Source organism: Conger conger, chromosome 1 (assembly GCF_963514075.1).
Source record: "Conger conger chromosome 1, fConCon1.1, whole genome shotgun sequence".
NCBI lineage: Eukaryota > Metazoa > Chordata > Actinopteri > Anguilliformes > Congridae > Conger > Conger conger.
The window spans coordinates 44,950,550-44,968,925 of NC_083760.1; the positions used below are offsets into that span (position 1 = coordinate 44,950,550).

At 40.7% G+C, this 18,376-nt stretch overlaps 1 protein-coding gene across 1 annotated transcript; it reads right to left on the reverse strand.

The window, feature by feature from the left end:
• Positions 1-1,788: 1,788 nt before the first annotated feature.
• atg14 (autophagy related 14) lies at positions 1,789-18,309 on the reverse strand. Its single transcript, XM_061246920.1, has 10 exons — positions 17,824-18,309; positions 14,894-14,956; positions 14,603-14,645; positions 13,591-13,672; positions 11,265-11,502; positions 10,034-10,263; positions 8,635-8,752; positions 7,494-7,584; positions 4,092-4,177; positions 1,789-2,634 (listed from the first exon to the last, which is right to left on the reverse strand). The coding sequence occupies exons 1-10, from the start codon at positions 18,105-18,107 to the stop codon at positions 2,334-2,336; spliced, it is 1,536 nt and encodes a 511-aa protein (XP_061102904.1). The 5' UTR covers positions 18,108-18,309; the 3' UTR covers positions 1,789-2,333.
• Between the last annotated feature and the right edge of the window lie 67 nt (positions 18,310-18,376).

The following is an 18,376-nucleotide window of genomic DNA, read 5'->3' on the forward strand; positions in this document are numbered from 1 at the left end:
AATGAAATGATGAATATCAGTCCATCTATTTCAGGGGACCAAATTTAGTCTGGTGTATTCAATCACTTCCTTAGTGCAGGTATAAAAGCTTTCAGCATGTGGTACTGATTCTAGGCTTTTGATTACCTTTGGAGTCTGGTATTGCATTCAGGAATAAGTAAGCCATTATGAGGCTGATGACAAAAAAACGGCCCAACGATAGGCTTACCGAAACTAACCACTTGGAACCTCGTTAAGAAAACTGAGAAGAAAGTGGCCTATGTTTGGGATCATTCCCTTTCTGTGCGATGAAACAGTCCAATGGGTTTGGGGGCATTTGATTGAACTTGAGCAGAGAAGTGGCTTTGGTACACATCAATGCAGGCAAGTGAGACTGCACCTGGGGCAGCCATACAAGCCCAAACTAGAACGCCACCACCACCATGTTTCACAGAGGGGTTGGGGGGTGCTTTGTTCTTCAGCGGTTCCTTTTAGCCTCCATACTTTGACTTATCAGAGTGATGGGAAGAGCCATCTTCTCTTGTCCACAATACTCTTTTCCAGAACTCTGCGGCACTTCTTAGCAAACGGCAACCTGGCCATCCTGTTTTGCAGCTAATTAGTGGTTTACATCTTGCAGTGTAGTCTCTGTAGATCCGTTTGAAGTTGTCTGACCGTCATCTGTCTGAAGAATGTTTCTGATCTGTTGGACAGGTGCTTTTTCTTCATTATGGTGAGAATTCTTTGTTCTTCAACGAGGGGTCTTCCTTGGCCTAGCAGGTCGTTGGTGTGTGTGTATGCATGAGTGAATGATAAAGGCACTATATAAACGCCTACCATTTAATGGCACTACTGTATGTTCCTGTTGCAGTGTTCACCCACGAGAGATTTTACTTCATTTAGTGCATTTATTGTGCATACACCACGTTTAGGCCATTTCAGTATCTGACTTTCAGGTGAGAATGTCACACAGTTCTCAACCATTTGAGTGTTCAGTCAGTAACCCCGTTAAAATGGTCTTTCAATATTCATGCCTGGCTTCAATGTCTATGTCCCAGGAGCCGTGTCGTCATTCACTCCAGGTTCGTTGGCATCGTGACGTTGGTTTCTTACCCATCATTGTCTGAAGGCATTTAAGGCCGCAGAATGCAGGTCATTATTCTCAGGTGGGCTAAAACTGCAAATGTTCTGCCCCACCCCCAGGAGCCTGAGCCGCCACTGCATTTAAAAGCAAAAATGATGATCAAGGGAGGACCCTGGGCTAGTGTCCGGGATGTTTAGTCTAAAGACAGTACACTTAAGGAACTCCAAAGCAACTTGTAGGCTACAGTGAAATTATGATTACTGTTTGTATGTACATTTACTAGCTGATTACTCTTCAAAAATATATGAAGGTAAACCATTTCCTTGGGCACATGCAACCTGATCCTAAATAATGTACTAGGGTATCAAACTGAAATTAGTGTTTATAATTTTGTAAACATTAAAACATGTCATCATACAGTCTCTAGAAAGTTATAATTTAAAGCAGCTCCAAGGTCACAAATGAATGCCTGATGCCATATACCTGCCATTGGAAAGCCAGCAGAAAGTTGCAGAAAGTCCAAAAAGTGTTTAGTCCAATTATGCACCAAAAATGAAATGTCAAAAAAGCTAACCATACCTTTAAGACTCTTCCCCCCCCCCCCCCCCCAAATTACATTTTTGAAGGTTGTGAGTTAATGCCGCCCCCTGGTGTCTCAACAGGTAAAAATGGTATACCAGTTTGCAACCAAGAACTTCAATAAGGAACAGACACACACAAAAAAAAACATTCAAATCAGACAATTTATGGCAGCAGATAAAGTGTATAAGAACTATACAATGTCAAAATCACCCATTTTCTGGAAACCTTTCAAATAACATTGATCAACATCCTTTACACGCTGGAACTGTTCTGCTCCTCAACACTGCCGTTGCCTCAGGAGTTTGGCAGTTGCCTTGGTGTCGTGCACACTTTGCTCTGCATACAGTACGCAAGCGGCCTGTCACATTTTAACATCCCATCCAAAGTATTGCTTGTGAAACCATGAGTCTGAAATCGTAATTTCACAGTTGTCAAATACTTCAGTTCAAAAATTCTTCAGCAGTCTCAGACACGCAAAGAAAAAAACTAAAATAACCTAGAAATGTATTAGAGCTCCGATGGGTTACATCCAACAGTAATCCAGATGTCACGGCTACATGTCACATGGGAGAAGCCAGCAAAAAAAGTATTTTAAAAGTAGGAACAGTCTTTTTTTTATTTTTTATAAAATAAGATCTCCAAAGCCCCTGTCACACACAGACCTGCACGAGGCCGGTCTTTGGGGCCCTCAGCGCTGGCCGGTGTAGGCGCGGAACCAGGACGTGACGGAGGCAGCGGCTGAGGAGATCATGCCGCCGGCGTTGGCGCTGGGCTGGGAGGCCTGCAGGGCGGCGCTCTGCGACAGCTCCATGGGCTGGGACGGGATGTCGCAGAAGCGCGGGCTGGGGACCGTCTCCCAGTCCGTCCCCAGGTCGGTCTCCTCGTCCGACACCGCCTCGTCCCCGCTCTCCTCGGCCGGGCCCGCCGCCTCCGGCTCCACAAACTCCATGGAGTCCTCCAGATCCGCCGTCACCTCGAATGGGCCCGTCCTGGGGGCGAGATGAGGCCAGAATATGAGCACCTTACAACTGAGACCATGCAAACCCATACGCAATTCATTTCCCTCATTAACCCATTCAGTCCCAAGAGTGCCATACCTTATACCTTTTCAACCAGTCAAAATGACAGCTGTTAATCGTTTTGAGCCCACATTAAAACCCCACTATATTCTCAACTTTCTCAATTTTGTCAACCAAAACCAGTGGCTTGGCACTGAAATGGTTAAAAGGTTGCAATAGCATCATATCGAGTGATTTCTTGGAATGACTACAGAGAGAAGATCACATTAAAAATGGGTTCACCCACACACCCAAATATTAACATCAGTTGCCTGACAACTTTATTGGTTCAACTGGAAAATCCACCCTCAGATTTAATATGCAGGATAACAGTGACGTCAACCTCTCGTTTACAAAGGCATTTTTTATTTGAGAATGAGACTCATGTCAACGTTTTCATCTCATGTCAAGCAACATAACCATTTGTGGAACAGGTTTAAAATCAAATCAAATGTATCCACACCTAAATGCCATCTCCCCTGGTGGCATGAATAAGCAGCTCACTCATTTGACTCCTATAATAATTAAACTACATGCACATGCACAAAGAAAAATGTAAAATACATGAAACAAATGTTTATTTGAGTATGCTTATTGCCTGAGCATGTCTACTTTCACTGCCTGCTATATGAATCTGTATGCATTGTTCATTTTAATGCTTTCTGTAGTTTCTGTTCTACAATTGCAAGCCTTCTTCGCTCTTCTTCCCCCCGTGTGGATGAAGTGACAAAAATAATATAGAAGTAGGGCGGACTGCCCTCTCTAAAAATCAGATACAAGCCAAAGAAATTGGGAGTAGGCTGTTGTGTTTTCCCATTTGGCCATTGTTACATGTTTTTTCCAAATAATTCTGAAGCATTAACAACACCGTTGAGCACATTGGGTATCAGTGTGTTCTCATCCTTGTGATGCGTGTTGTGTTTCAACGTGTCCACAAGCAACAGACTAAAAGGTCAATCTGGATCAACACACCACGTTCATTGTGCCAAGCTCAGCTCCAAGAAAAACAGCCAGTGTGTGGCATTTCAACCATCATCATTTCAAGAGAACAAAGACACAATACCAGGAAAGAAGCCATTTTAGAATTTAAGATGGCTTCAACACTTCAAAGTCTTATAACAGTTGTTCAGGTTGTTAAAATATGGCAATCGCTAGTTTCCATCCCGATACACTTTATACAGTGGCCTTTGCAGGAAACCACTGTCTATACTTTTCACCTTTCACATGTCTGCCGTTTACAGGTCTTTGCAATCCATTGCCTTTATCCCAATCCATTGTATGTCATGATCTGGGTGTCTGGGAAGTTAACTGCATGTAGATTAATTATTAACTGGACTCAATAGCAAACATTTCTGCCAATCAGGTATAAGTGTAGTAGGTCATCTCACCTGCCCAGGTTCTTGTTGTCAGCGGCAACCAGAAACATGATGTTCCTGAGGGTGTGGTGGGGGTGAAGCAGGTCGCTGTCTACATGCTGGCAGAGAGACCCAGAAATGGAACGATGTTACCATTTCACACATAAGAATATAACCCAAAAGATATTCTTGCTAACGCAAGCCCTGTTAGTAATTCAGGCACATAGAATTTAACCCCGAAACATAGCAATTAAAACACACAGACCCATTTAACCCAGAAACAGCACACACCCAATGTCACAGAAACAGGGCAAACACCAATACAACTTCACACATACATTAATTTAATCCAGAAGCAGCAGTATTAGCAGTTTACACACACATACTAAGCAAAGGTACAAAAGTGCCAAACTTAACTTTAATGAATGAAGATTAAGTGTGACTTTCTGTCATATGTTTGCAGAGGAAAAGCATTGTATGCAGTATAAATAAAACATTGTCATTTTTGTACATCTTTAAACACACCAATTAAATTCTAACAATGGAACAAATACAGAGGATGGACAAAATAATGGAAACGCCAAATAAAATATGAGTAACAAGTACCTATTACAAGGACAATGCATGTTAATAACATTTCTGAGTTAAAGGGTAAGCACTAGATAGTTTAAAAAATGAACAACATCCACAAAATGAAAGTAGTTGTCAAATTTTATGATTCACAGCGTTTAAATTCATCATTTTATTGACATAAAGGCAAACAATTAGTCCTAAAAGATTGCTGTCATTTAGCATTTTAAGCAATGAGCAATGAATTTTTGCATTTCAGAATGAGCACTTTCATTTTTTATTGAGTCATTCGAGATCAACGAGATGGCTATTATTAGTAGCCTAATTACAAAAAATAACGTTAGCTAGCCCTACACCTATGCCATCACAGAATTCACAGAGTTTGACCCAGAAACATAGCAATTAAAACACACATACTGTTTAATCCAGAAACAGAGCACTGGTAGTATTTCACACCCAATGTCCCAGAAACGGGGCAAACGCCAATAAAACTTCACAAATACATTAATTTACCCCAGAAACAGCATTCTTGTACAGTGAATAACATAATTAGACAGAACAGAGAAAACGATCCCCAGACATATATTAGTGAAGATAAACGGTTTACCAGTCTGTTTTGCCGACTTCAGACATGGGAATCCTCCAACTACTCTGATTCCGATCCATGCAACGTTACCTACGGCTCAAAACTGAATGGCTCTATTACTGTATCAGGATCAGCAATTATGCATTATTTTGATTAATCAGAATCTGCGTCATCCTAATTAAATCAAATAAAATCTTTCAATGCCGTCTATTTCTGTCATATTTTATGACATAAGGTGTACAACAGAGCTGCTTGTGTTCCAGCTGTGATGTCCTGCACCATAGGAGTCATTTTTCCGTTTTCAGGCCCTGTTCCAGCCCTACACTCTGCTGCCAGGTGTCTCGCTCTTTCCTCCCTGTGAAGATCTGGGGCCTCATTTATAAAACTGTGCTTAGGATTCACGTCAAAAGGTTGCGTAAGCATGAAACCTAGGATGTGCGTACGCAAAACAATATTCTGATTTATAAAACAGTGCATACGCACGTCCCACGCCAGTTTTCCTTTATAAATCACAATCAACTCTAAATGTGGCGCAACTTTGCCAGCTTCATGTCCCGCCCACAGTTGCCTATAAATAGGCAGTGAAACACCCCTAATGAATATGCATTTCACAAAGAGGACAATGGCAAACACTGAAAAGAAGGCCAAGAAAAGGGTTTTCAGCCATTTGATTGCCTCTGAAAAGCTACAGGTGTGGGAATTATCCTGATTGATTGTAAATGACGAACAGTTCTGCACAACGAATGTGATGATGACGATGATAATAATAATAATACACGTTAGTTGTCTAGCACCATTGAAAACAGTTACAAAATTAAGAGATAAAACGAACAAAAATTTATAACAATAAACACATTATAAAACATAATATATGAATATGATAACAATATATGAAACTATGCTCGTATCTGCCCGACTGACGCATTGTAAACGGCATCAGTGCAGCGCAATTTGTCCGACTGTTCACCATATTATTTATGAGAATACATTTAATAACATGAAGTATTGTTTAACAATTCGTCTACATATTTGAGGGATTATTTTACAACAACATCTCCGTTTATATTTATCATCCTAAATCATATTTTTTGGGCACTCCAGGGAGCATCAATCAAACAGCTGTTTGTTTATTCGTTGTAAGAGAGGCTTTTATCCATTTTTGCAAATTAACTCTTCATATATGATACGTGAGAGGTAATATTTCATTACATTACATTAAATTGCATGGCATTTAGCAGACGCTCTTATCCAGAGCGACGTACAACAAAGTGCAAATTAAACACAAGAACAAGTGCAAAGAGGACCTGAGAGGACAGTATAGTTCCGAGTCCTAGTGTAAACATGCAGAAAATCAGAACCCTTTAAGAGTACAATCAACAACAATCAATTTCGATTTATTTTACACAGTGGTATCTGTTGTATATCATTTTCGACTTCTCTCGTCGCCAAATGTTGTGTTGCACTTAGGAAGGGAGAGAACCCGTATAGCGAGATTCAACAACACAACACTTTAATAAGTATAACAGGGACGAAGCACGTCCTTACAGCAGCCATACCCAGCCACAACTCCCGGCAAATCTTTATACCTTTTTAAATCCTGTTTCACTTCCCGTTTTCCTGGTCTTACGTCACGAGCATTAAAGGCACAGTTTCTCATTTCTCCAGTTAATGTGCGTACGCATGGGTCAGAGTTTCCGTGGAGGACCGCACATTTTTCCGTCAAGTTCGTTTTTTATAAATGCCAAAGTTTGCTTAGAAAGTGGCGTACGCATTCTTTTGTGCCTACGCAACGTTTATAAATGAGGCCCCTGGACATCAACCTTACCAGCCTCAAATCTGGCTTTGTCACGACAGCAGAGTTTGGGAAATGCATCTCCTCCACTTCTCCACCTCGATTCCATATCTATCCTATATTTCCCAATACAAAAGTCCTTCTACCTTCCCGTCCATGTGTTAAATCTAATGACAAAATTAATGATTACCTATCTCTGGTATGTTATGACAGGGCATATTGGCGATTTACGGATCTAGGCCTTTTGTTTGTGTATTATTTCTAAGTCACTTTGGATAACAGCATCAGGTAAATCCCTAAAATGTAAGTGCCGTGTAAATGACCAAGCAGAGCAATCATGGGATCCAGGGCCTCCCATGAGATGGCTGCCCACACGACACCACACCACACCACACCACACCACTACAGATCATCCACCATGTTTAACAGGGTAAAGTATGTCAAAGTATAAAGGAAGAGCACATAATGAGTGCCCATGTTGAGGTACCTGGGAGAAGCAGAGGTGCAGGATGTTGGTGTTGAGCTTGGTGATGGCGCGAGTGAATCTGTACCTGCTCAGATTCTCCCCACAGAACTCACTGCAAAACACAAATTACACTAAATATGCATAACATAAAATTTACACACATAGCCTACACATAGATTTGATTTACACACTAAGAAACAGCTTGAGTCATTCAGAGTATGTACCTTACAACAGTCCACTTGATAAAGATAATATATAGGCTGATGTATTACCTGCACAAAGTTAGGGATGCATAATAATATTGGGGCTATATTTGTATCAGCTGATACCTTAAGTCAAAATTATCAGTATTAAACTCATGCCAGGATGGTGACTTTTGATGGTCTGATATGAGATACAGTGCCCTCCATAATGTTTGGGACAAAGACCCATTATTTATTTATTTGCCTCTGCACCTGAAAATAAGACAATGATGATGCTGATAGGTCACAGACACCAGGACATGAGATGCAAAGCATATGCAACAAAAAACTAAACATGACTACTTTCATTTCCATGACATTGCGTTGTCCCAAACATTATGGTACCCTGAAATGGGGGAATATGTATAAACATTACTGTAATTTCTACATGGTGAAACAATGACTGAAAGAGCATAAAAATGCTCTTTATTCAAATCTAACAATGTGTACTTAAACCACATACGAATGGTTACATTACACATCAAATTGTGGAGTACAGTGGAAAATAAATAAATGATGCCCCAAACATTGTGGAGGGCACTGTACATGTACCAAAGAGGCAATGATGCACCAGGCATGCTGTAAATACAGTGAAAATGTTATCCTTATAATGTACCCTAATCATAGTAATATTATCCCGCAGGCAAAGAAATACAGAGACTCAGTAAACTCATTACTGTTTATTTGGGGCGTTTTGTAAATTTTTGTTCTTTGTTCATGCAATGTCTTTTTTACATTCTTACATTGAAAATAAAAACATCTTGCTACTTTGGTCACATTACTAACAGTCAGAAGCAGAACAGAAGCTTGACGGATGGTGCAAGCAGCTACATTTACAAAAAATTATCACATCACTGAAAACTGGCCATAGGTTATGATTTGTCCCTTCAATTTAGTACAACTTTGTGAAGGACTGTTACCTGTTGCAAAGCTTCTTGGGAAGGTTGACATCGAGGATATGGGACAGGATGGTGACGAGCTGGGTTGCATAACACAGGGCAGTGCTGATGGTGTGGGCGGGGTTAATATGGTCCAGCTCTGCATAAAGGAAATGCAAACTGAGTACGAAAATTTGACACGCAATGTGTGACTTAATTACACTCAATGAGGAATAAATGAAAAAGTAAAATGTGACAATGTTCAAAAAAAATTTTGTTACAATGTATTAAATAAATCATTTTCATTTTTCTTGGTTTGCACTGGGTTGCCGCTATGCATTAATTTTTTTATTCTATATCTCAGTCAGAGTAAGACCCGGGCAGTGAGAGCACATTTAAGCAAGTCCTAATACGCTTAAACCAGTCGGAAGTCGGAACCGTACTGTCCTCTCAGGTCTTCTTCACACTTGTACTTGTGTTTGATCTGCACTTCGTTGTACTTCGCTCTGGATAAGAGCGTCTGCTAAATGCCTTGTAATGTTATGTTTAAAAAAAATAAATAAGTGCTGGAAAAGTCTGACCTAAGTGTTGGCAGAGAAAAAATTGTCCATGGTAGATCAACCAAATTTGGCAGGTAGCTTCCCTTTCACACCCGCTACTCAGGGAAACCAATGCACCCAGATAGTAGAGCTATAGGAAGAAAGTGACTATAACTCCTCACGCATTTAAGCTATTGTCAAAAAAAATCTTTTCCTCAGATTCCTTGGCTCATAAGAAACAAACCTTGGGGACCATTAAAGTGTGCCATACTGGATTTTGTGCATTTTTTAAAATCTTTTTTTGTGCCAATTTGCATTTTATGAGTAACATTAAAATGCTTCTTCTCCTCAAAAAATAGACCGAATTTGCACACAATTGGTCGACAGCCTCCTTAGACTAATCTCCATCAAAAACTCATTCATCCATATTTTAATGTAAAAATTATGTGTAAGATCCCAAAAATTATCTTGCCACATCCTTGGCCAAGACAACCCTTGGGATAAACAAGCTGTGTTTTGGTATCCTTTTTCATTAATTTATTTTATGATAGTAACTTGTCTATGTCTGTAACATTAATTGAGGTAGTTGAACCTACATCTTTAGATTAGCGGTTGAATATTTGTCGTAACTTAATGATTTCTTAATTTTAATCTGGTTGTGAGTTGTACATTTTAATAAAGGATCATCCAATAGGTTGCTCTGCCTATTTTACCATTTAATTGATAACTGTTATTTTTCATAATAATGAACAAAATCAAATGAATCTATTTCACATGCTAGGTAAGTCTGGCGTTTTAACTGCTGATGCCAAGAGCCACCTGTATTCAGAGTGGTGAACATGAAGGAGTGTGTCCAGCAGAACCCTGACTGGTATGAGACAAGTGTGTAGGAGTGCATTTACCAGGACCCTGGCTGGTTCTCTTCTCCTCCACCCAGCTGTAGTATGCAGAGCAGTCCCCATTGCTAGGCAGCATGACCCGTGGGCCTGTGATGCTGATGCTGGTTTCACCGTTCTGGTCATCCCAGATCCAGCGGCCTGACATGTAGGTGGTTCGGCGGGCTTCGGCCAGCTCGCTGACCGTGCTGGAGGTCAGGGCAAGGTCACACTCCGCTACCACGTCCGCTGGGTCCCTGAGGGACAGGAGCGGGGAACACAGGTCAAACTTCCCGTCAGAAAAATACCACCACAGGAAAAGTAGATCTTTACATTTCTAGTAGAAAAGTACATCTCTAACCCCACCCATGAAAGCAACTCCAATAGGAACGCCAGTGAAAAATGTTATAGTCACACATTAGTTACAGTGCAGTAAATTAATTTAAATAATAGCATGCTGTGCAGCAACATGTTGCCAATCTAGGTAGTAACACTGAATATCAGTCATGCTCCTTTTTGGGACTGATTTTTAATTTTGAAGTGATCTATAACTGTAGAGCCAGCATAACAAGATGAAAAAGCAATGCTTTTCAAGCTAGCTAACATTTCTGTGAATCTAAATTTATAAACACTGAGTTTGTCCTTTATAGAGACAAAACAGAAAACTTGCACTGCCCATTTACTGAACTGAGGCTAACCCAAAACAGACAGAGATGAGGAGGAGAAATGGTACATTTGGGGCGCAATTCTCAGTTTGAACTTATTTAGAAGCCAACACTGGCAACCTGCAGTTCAGATGGCTAGTTGCTCACATTGCTGTCACAAGAACCACTGTTTATCCTATCTGTTTCAGGAAGAAAGAGGCAGGGATGGAAACGGCAAGTCGCATGACACTAATACACACCCCTCCTTTCAGAATCAGAATCAGAATCAGAATCGCTTTATTCACCAAGTAGTTTTCACATACAAGGAATTTGCTGTAGTTTGTAGTTGCATACACATTTCCATATGCTCTAAGAATATTCACGCAATAAATTTCAGTTGTTGTTATTTATTTATTTTTAAAACAAGCCGAGATAGCCACTGGAGTCAATCAAATTACACACCTCAAAAAGCAAGGAAGCACTACTCTCCTGTGAGAGTTTCTCCATGATTATTTTGCTATACCCATAATGTATCATACATTGTTGTGTTCCCCATTTACACAGTGCAGTGTTTGTGATACAGGCCCCACTTTAAATGGGCCCGTTGCCCAGACCTGGTGCCCAGCTTCTCCTCCTGCATGGGGAAGATGTGGGTGGTGAGCTCCAGGATGTGTCCGCGGCGGATCTCGGCCTGCTGGTCCAGACGGCCCTGCAGCTCCCGGCCCTTCTTCTCCAGCAGCTCGCCCAGGCGCCGGTTGTGCCGCTCAATCTTCTCCTTCTTGTCCTGGTGCCGGCTGGCTCTCCGCTGCAGCCTCTGGCCTTCCTCTTGGGAGCGCAAAAACAGGTCCTTACCTGGGACAGGGGGAAAGGCAGAGGAATGGGCAACATGAGCAAAATCCCATACGTCCATCAGTGCTCGTATGGGAGGGGTAAAACTACATACACTAGATAACTTCTTACTACAGGTCTGCACTTTCCTCTGCCCTGCCTTCATAAGGGGAAAAAACATGTGACTGAGGAAAGTGCTAAAATGTACAAGGCAAACCACAAAATGGCTCATTTATTTAGTAGCTAAAAGAAATTTATTTTTAAAAATTACTAAAATTAAGCACACTTCTCCCTTCCTGTCTTCATGCTATTGTATGCACTGTCTCTCTCCTCTTACTCATCAATTTCACAGAGACTGCAGATCTTTGTTTTATGCATGCAGGGACCACACAAATCTGCTGAATTTCACACAGTTGTCTTTATGTATTGGCATCATCAGTCTATTCAGAGTACATTCAAAGTCTCAGTTTCAAAGTCTCAAAATCCGAAAATGTAAGAGGAGTGATCTCCGTGGAGTTATAAACCTATCATTTCTACAATGGCCACAACCATTTACCCCACCAAGTCTTTATCATCTTCATCAAACAACTGCAATGAATCGGTTGTGTTTGATAATATGCACAAAATTAGTTTCAAGAGCTTGATTGAGCGATTTGCATCAAATCTTCTACAGTTCAGCATCTTCTGCCAATTGGCTGGTGATTTTTGTACATTACATTGCAATACATTACAGGAATTTTAGCAGACGCTCTTATCCAGAGCCACGTACAATAAGGTGCAAGTCAAACCCAGGGACAAGTGCATCAAGGACCCTAGAGAAAAGAACAGTTCTAGAGTCCTAGAGTGATCACATAGGTAAAACTTGTAATGAACAAAACTGCCTGTATTTCTTTACGGAGATGATTCTTTTAGAATTTTTTAAAAGTGCTTATTTTAAGTCCAAATGTTTAGGAAAAGTTTTACAAGTATTGTATTTACAGTGTTAAGTCCAAATGCCCGATGGAGTCTATTCTTGTCTTTCTAGTGTAAAGTGGGAGGAGTCAAACTCCACAGCAGCACTCCTTTCAGGTTTTAACCCTATCCTCTGCTCAGCTACTCAGCTGCACTCAGTTTGGCATGTTTTGTTAATAAAAAAAAGCATAGATGATATTGTAATTAGACCAACAGATAATCAGTAATTAGACCACCAATATACACTTGGTGAACACTTTATTAGGTATTTATTAGTCTTCTACTGCTGTAGTCTATCCACTTTTGAGATTTTGTGTGTTCAGAGATGCACATGACTGCTGTAATGTGAGGTCATTTGTGTTACTGTCACCTTCCTTTCAGCTTTGACTAGTCTGGCCATTCTCCTCGGACCTCTTTCATTAACAATGCATTTCTGCCCACAGAACTGCTGTTCACAGGATGTTTTTTTTTTTGTTCTCTGCAAACTCTAGACTGTTGTGCATGAAAATCCCAGGAGATCAGCAGTTTTTGAGATACTCAAACCACCCAGTCTGGCAGCAACAATAATTCCATGGTCAAAGTCACTTAGATCACATTTCTTCTCCATGCTGACATTTGGTCAAAAACATTGGGACAAAAACATCTGAACCTCTTGACCATGTCTGCATGGTTGTATGCTGCCACATGATTGGCAGATTGAATCTTTGCATTAACAAGCTGGGGTTCAGGTCTGCCCAATAAAGTGTTCAGTAAGTGTAGGTTGACATGAAAAGAGAGCATGAATGCAACCCTGGTTTAAGTACTTTTCAAGAGCTGTACTGAGAAAAGAGCTATGGTTTCCAACATCAATGGTTTCCAACATCAGTGGTTTCCAACGCTGTTCCTGGAGATCTACCCTCCTGTAGGTTTTAATTTCAACCCTAATATGGCACACCAGATTCTGCTATTAGGCAGCTAAACAACATCTATGGCTGTTGAATGAAGTTTACTTTGTAAGGGATGGAGTGAAAACCAGTAGATCTCTAGAAACAGGGTTGGGAACCACTGATCAACGTAATCACGAGGCAGTCTTTTTCTTATGCTGTTAATTTAGAGATGAAAAAGGTGCTTCTTCACTGGGTACGCGGGATTCATTTTGTCAGAGGAAAAGAAAGCACCTACCACTCTTGACTTCCTCCTGTCCACTGAGGATGGCTTCTTTCAGCTGCTCAATTTTCATCCTGCATGACATGATCGTCCACTTCTGTGTACAACAGCAATTTTAAGGCTTCATAAATCTACACAGAGCACCAGGGCACACTCTGCTGATCTATTAAAAATGGCTATTTTCTGGACTGCAGCCACACTCTTGGACCGTTCCAACTCGAGTGCCAGTTTATAACAGCATTTCAAAATGGCATGTGAAATACAGGCTACATGTGCTTGGTGAGGTCTGATGCAGTTGGATGGGTCCTACAGATCTGGCACTCACCTAATGGAGGTGAAATTGTTTTGTCATCTAGCTACCCATCTCAATATGAAAATGAATACAAAATGTATTGATATTTACTTGTTTAGCAGAGACACTGTCAAGTTGAGTTCACCATTTACTAATCCCCTCAACTTGGGAAAGCAACATTGCTGTCTGCTCAATGGGACCAGGTTGCTTGTTCACACTATTGCACATTAGTGGCAGCAAGATTAGGAGGCTTTAATCACTCACAGTCATGTAATTTTCATAATAAACAATTAAACTGATGTTTGAACGGTTATCCAATTGAAAATGAAGGATTTAGAGGACATAAACACAATCAGAGCATAAACACAACCTATAACTAAGCAACACCCATTCACAAAGACTAATATCAAATTTGCCCCGTAGAGAATATCATAAGAACTGTGCTGCATCTAGGATAACACAAACAGCATAAAATCTCAACAAAATAAGACAGGCTTAATATCATAGTATTGGTTAAAATAAAATTCAAATATGTTTATTACAAAGGAGTTTTAGATCTCAAAATAGTGCACTGCACCTTACAAGCAAATACAGCATATTCAAATCAGACAGTTGTAAACAGTGCAAGGAAAAATCCTCCATAATTCAAATATTTAATTTTGTAAATCACAGAATATGCAAATTCTGGAGGAAGTGAAAAATCAGATCATTAGTGAGTATTACTGCATAACTTACAAGCTTATCAGCCTGAATCTTCTTGTCCATGGCCTTCATAACTCTGAAAAGAGACAAAAGTGCAAAAAAAGCTAAAGAACCTAAACCTGTAACCAATATAATAGGGGGGGGGGGGGGTCATTGCATTCCTCAGCTGGTGGAATGCAGGCAGAATACACTGGCACCTGGCAACAAGTGCTTTGGAAGATGCATACTAGCTTGGAATCTACCAAAATGACAAGTATGGAGGTGTTTTTTTAACAACTGACATGTTGAATGCCTGGTTACAACACTATTTCAATTCACCTATACCTTTGTTGTAGGTCTTCTTTTTCATCCTTCAGCTTTTTCAGTCTTTCAAATTTTTCAGTGTACCTGAGAAGGACAGCAGAAAGACATTAACTTCAAACTATCCACAATTCCTGAGTGTTAGATAGTATTTAACATGCATGTAATACTATTCTTGCTCTTAAAGGGGCAGTTCACCCAAAAATGAAAATTAAGGTATGTCTCCACTAATACCATCTATTCATTCAGATCTCTGCGACACATTGGGGTTGACATGGCTCAGGCAGTAAGAGCAGTCGTCTAGCAGTCGGAGGGTTGCTGGTTTGATCCCCTGCCCGGGCTGTGTCAAAGTATCCCTGAGCAAGACACCTAACCCCCAAATGCTCCTGACGAGCTGGTCGGTGCCTTGCTTGGCAGCCAATTGCCGTCGGTGTGTGAGTGTGTGTATGAATGGGTGAATGAGAAGCACCAATTGTACAGCGCTTTGGATAAAGGCGCTATATAAATGCCAACCATTTACATTGTTTTAACATCCCAGAATGCTGGCATGCTTTGGGCGAGGTTGTGCGTGAATATACACAGTTGTCGTACTTCATAGAAAGTCAGAGGAAACCATGTGCAAATAAAGCTCTGTTCATGTTAGTGAGTAGGTGTGGAATTATATGTGGAAAGAAGCATTGCTGTTATGTTTTTCCTCTGTACATTTTTGGCACTTCGAGGCCACAAAAGCTAGGGACCCACTGACGTCCGCAGTATCAGGGATAGACATTACAAAGGTAAGTGCAAACATACCTTAATTAAATTTTTGTGTGAACTTCCCCTTTAAGAGATAAGGAAAAAGTTGCTACATAAAGGTAGTTACATAACAAAAGTTGAATGACATCATTATTACAGCAATATACACTCACCGAGCACTTTAGATGGTATTTATTTATTTATTTTTACTTCTACTGCTGTTGCCAATCCACTTAAGAGTTATGATGCGTTGTGTGCTCAGAGATGCTCTTCTGCATACCACTGTTGTAATGAGTGGTTATTTGCGTTACTGTCACCTTCCTGTCAGCTTTGACCAGTCGGGCCATTCTCCTCTGACATCTCTTATTAACGTGTTTCTGTCTGCAGAACTGCTGCTCACCGTATTTTTGTGTTTGTTTTTGCACCATTCTTTGCAAACTCTAGAGACTAGTGTGCATGAAAATCCCAGGAGATCAGACATTTCTGAGATACTCAAACCGCCCTGTCTGCCACCAACAATCATTCCATGGTCAAAGTCACTTAGATCACATTTCCCCATTCTGATAGTCCATGTGAACATTAACTGAAGCTCCTGACCCATACATGATTGTATGCATTGCACTGCTGCCACACAATTGGCTGATTAGATTATTACACGTACTTATTAATGCAATTAAGTAAAAATGTTCCTAATAAAGTGCTTGGTGAGTGTATATTTTACAAATATAATTACACTATTTGTATGAATTGCTTCTTACCATGTAGAGTACCTGTTTGGCATCAGTAACTTATTTACAGACAAAAATGTGTCCGGCATTTGGAAATAAATTGTTCCAAGGTAATTGTGCTCGGTGACTGTACATATTTTAAACACAGGTACCAAATATGTACAACATGTACAATATTCTTCACAATCAATCTTCTTAAAAACATCTGTACAAAGTAATATGTTGTACTAAACTAAATCATAGGCTACTTATTAACTGTATGAATACCAAATAATGCGTAAAAATAATTGCTTTCATTTAATGGCACAAATATGTCATAATAGGAGACGGTACAGAGAATGTACTTGAATTGCTACATGATACAACGCACAGCGTTATAACGTGTGTATTATCTCCACATTTCCCGTGATACTACTTTTTTTAAAACAGTGTTACGGGGTGTAATAATGGATATGGGTATGCACTTTGTTGTACGTCGCTCTGGATAAGAGCGTCTGCCAAATGCCATTAATGTAATGTAATGTAATGTAATGAGCCCAAACTCGGTTTCATTTTGGGTCATTCCGTGAAAAATCAAGCATCAAACTTTGTGGAAATGTTCTTTATATATTCAATAGAGAAAATGCTAAACATTTGCCTTATTGGATTTGTCGTTCTAGATATAGGCCTTTTATTGTACATAAGTAGGCCTATTATGCCTTTTGAAGAACAATAAAGTTTCATTTTGATTGGAAACTTTCTACCTGTATGTAGAGACGGTTTCTTTGTACGTGTAGGCAAATGTTTTTTTAAATATATAAGTAACAATAAAAGTTGAGTCACCCACCACAACTTTTGCATCAACACTTAAACTGGCTGTCTTGTTCATTTCCAGACGTGCAGAGGAAAATAAAAGCTAAATACACATTGTAGACGTGCTTAGTCACTCAGTTTAACACACTGCCAACATGCTTTCCGCAGCCATTAAGCCACAGAAGCAGTTTTCAAGTTCCCACAGCTAGCGTTACTTTTGCTAAATAAAACTGCGTTTTCCCAGATGTTGTGCCCAGACAAAACCAGTTAAACCAACTTCCTTTAAAAGGCTAGTGTGCAAACATTTGTAGCTATCGTTAAACTGGAAAACAAAACGAATCTGACCTGTTCGTCTACATAACGATCATCTAAACCTCGATTTTACCAATAAGTATACAGAGCCTACATAACGTGAAGTGCCTTTCCACTGTATTCGGACCAGTGTCCTAACTTAGCTAATGGTACGGAGCCAAGATAATGCTGCAGATAAACAACTCGGATTGTGCCTTTGGTTAGCTAAGCCCAACAATTTAAGTCTTGTTTACACTCCGCGAACGACGTTCGCTACATGGAGCGGCCGTGGACATTTGGCTTCATTTCGTAGAAAGATTGGCATGGATACATTTTGGTAGGCTACAATATGAGAACTGCCAGCTAGCTGGCTATAACATTAATTTTATTTGGATTTTAGACACTCACCGTTCAGGGTCTCTAACATCGAAGTAAACGAAATCACCAGTCTGAATGCAGCGGGCACAAGTGAGCCTGCGACGGGCTGTGTTACAGAGGGGACACCGCTCCACCGCGACATAAAGCCCCTCCGCATCATCCACCGATTCCACCATTAGAGACCCCGGGGAAGCAGTGGTGGCTGCCGAAGAAAGGATATGCGGGCGGATTGGAGGCAGTGCCCCTGGCGGTCCCCCCACTGCCCCCTCGCCAGGGCCGGTCGTACGGGCTTCGCTCCCCGCCGTGGCGGCCATTGAACCGGCGGTGTTTATCCGTAAACTACCATTCCGAGGCAGGGATGAGCGCGATCTTTTCCCATCGTTTGAGATTAAGACTACGGATACTGTAGCCAATTACTGTCATATGAAGTGCATTTATGTGAACAGGAGATATCGGACAGGACGTTCTCTTTTCTGATCTCTGTAGTTTCGCGTTCTTCCTGTGTCACGTGATCCACGTTGTATTTTGTGCTCGGTCACGTGGCCGCGCTGGAATATTCATGTGTATGATTGCGATAACACTG

What these genes read in the sequence shown, in the direction of transcription:
- atg14 (XM_061246920.1), bottom strand. Translation starts at nt 18,107, where the DNA reads ATGGCCGCCACGGCGGGGAGCGAAGCCCGTACGACCGGCCCTGGCGAG. An exon ending in TGCACCTCTGCTTCTCCCAG is followed by an intron (nt 4,178 to 7,493) that starts GTACCTCAACAT and finishes TCTCTCTGCCAG; the next exon opens with CATGTAGACAGCGACCTGCT. An exon ending in GACAACAAGAACCTGGGCAG is followed by an intron (nt 2,635 to 4,091) that starts GTGAGATGACCT and finishes TCTCGCCCCCAG; the next exon opens with GACGGGCCCATTCGAGGTGA.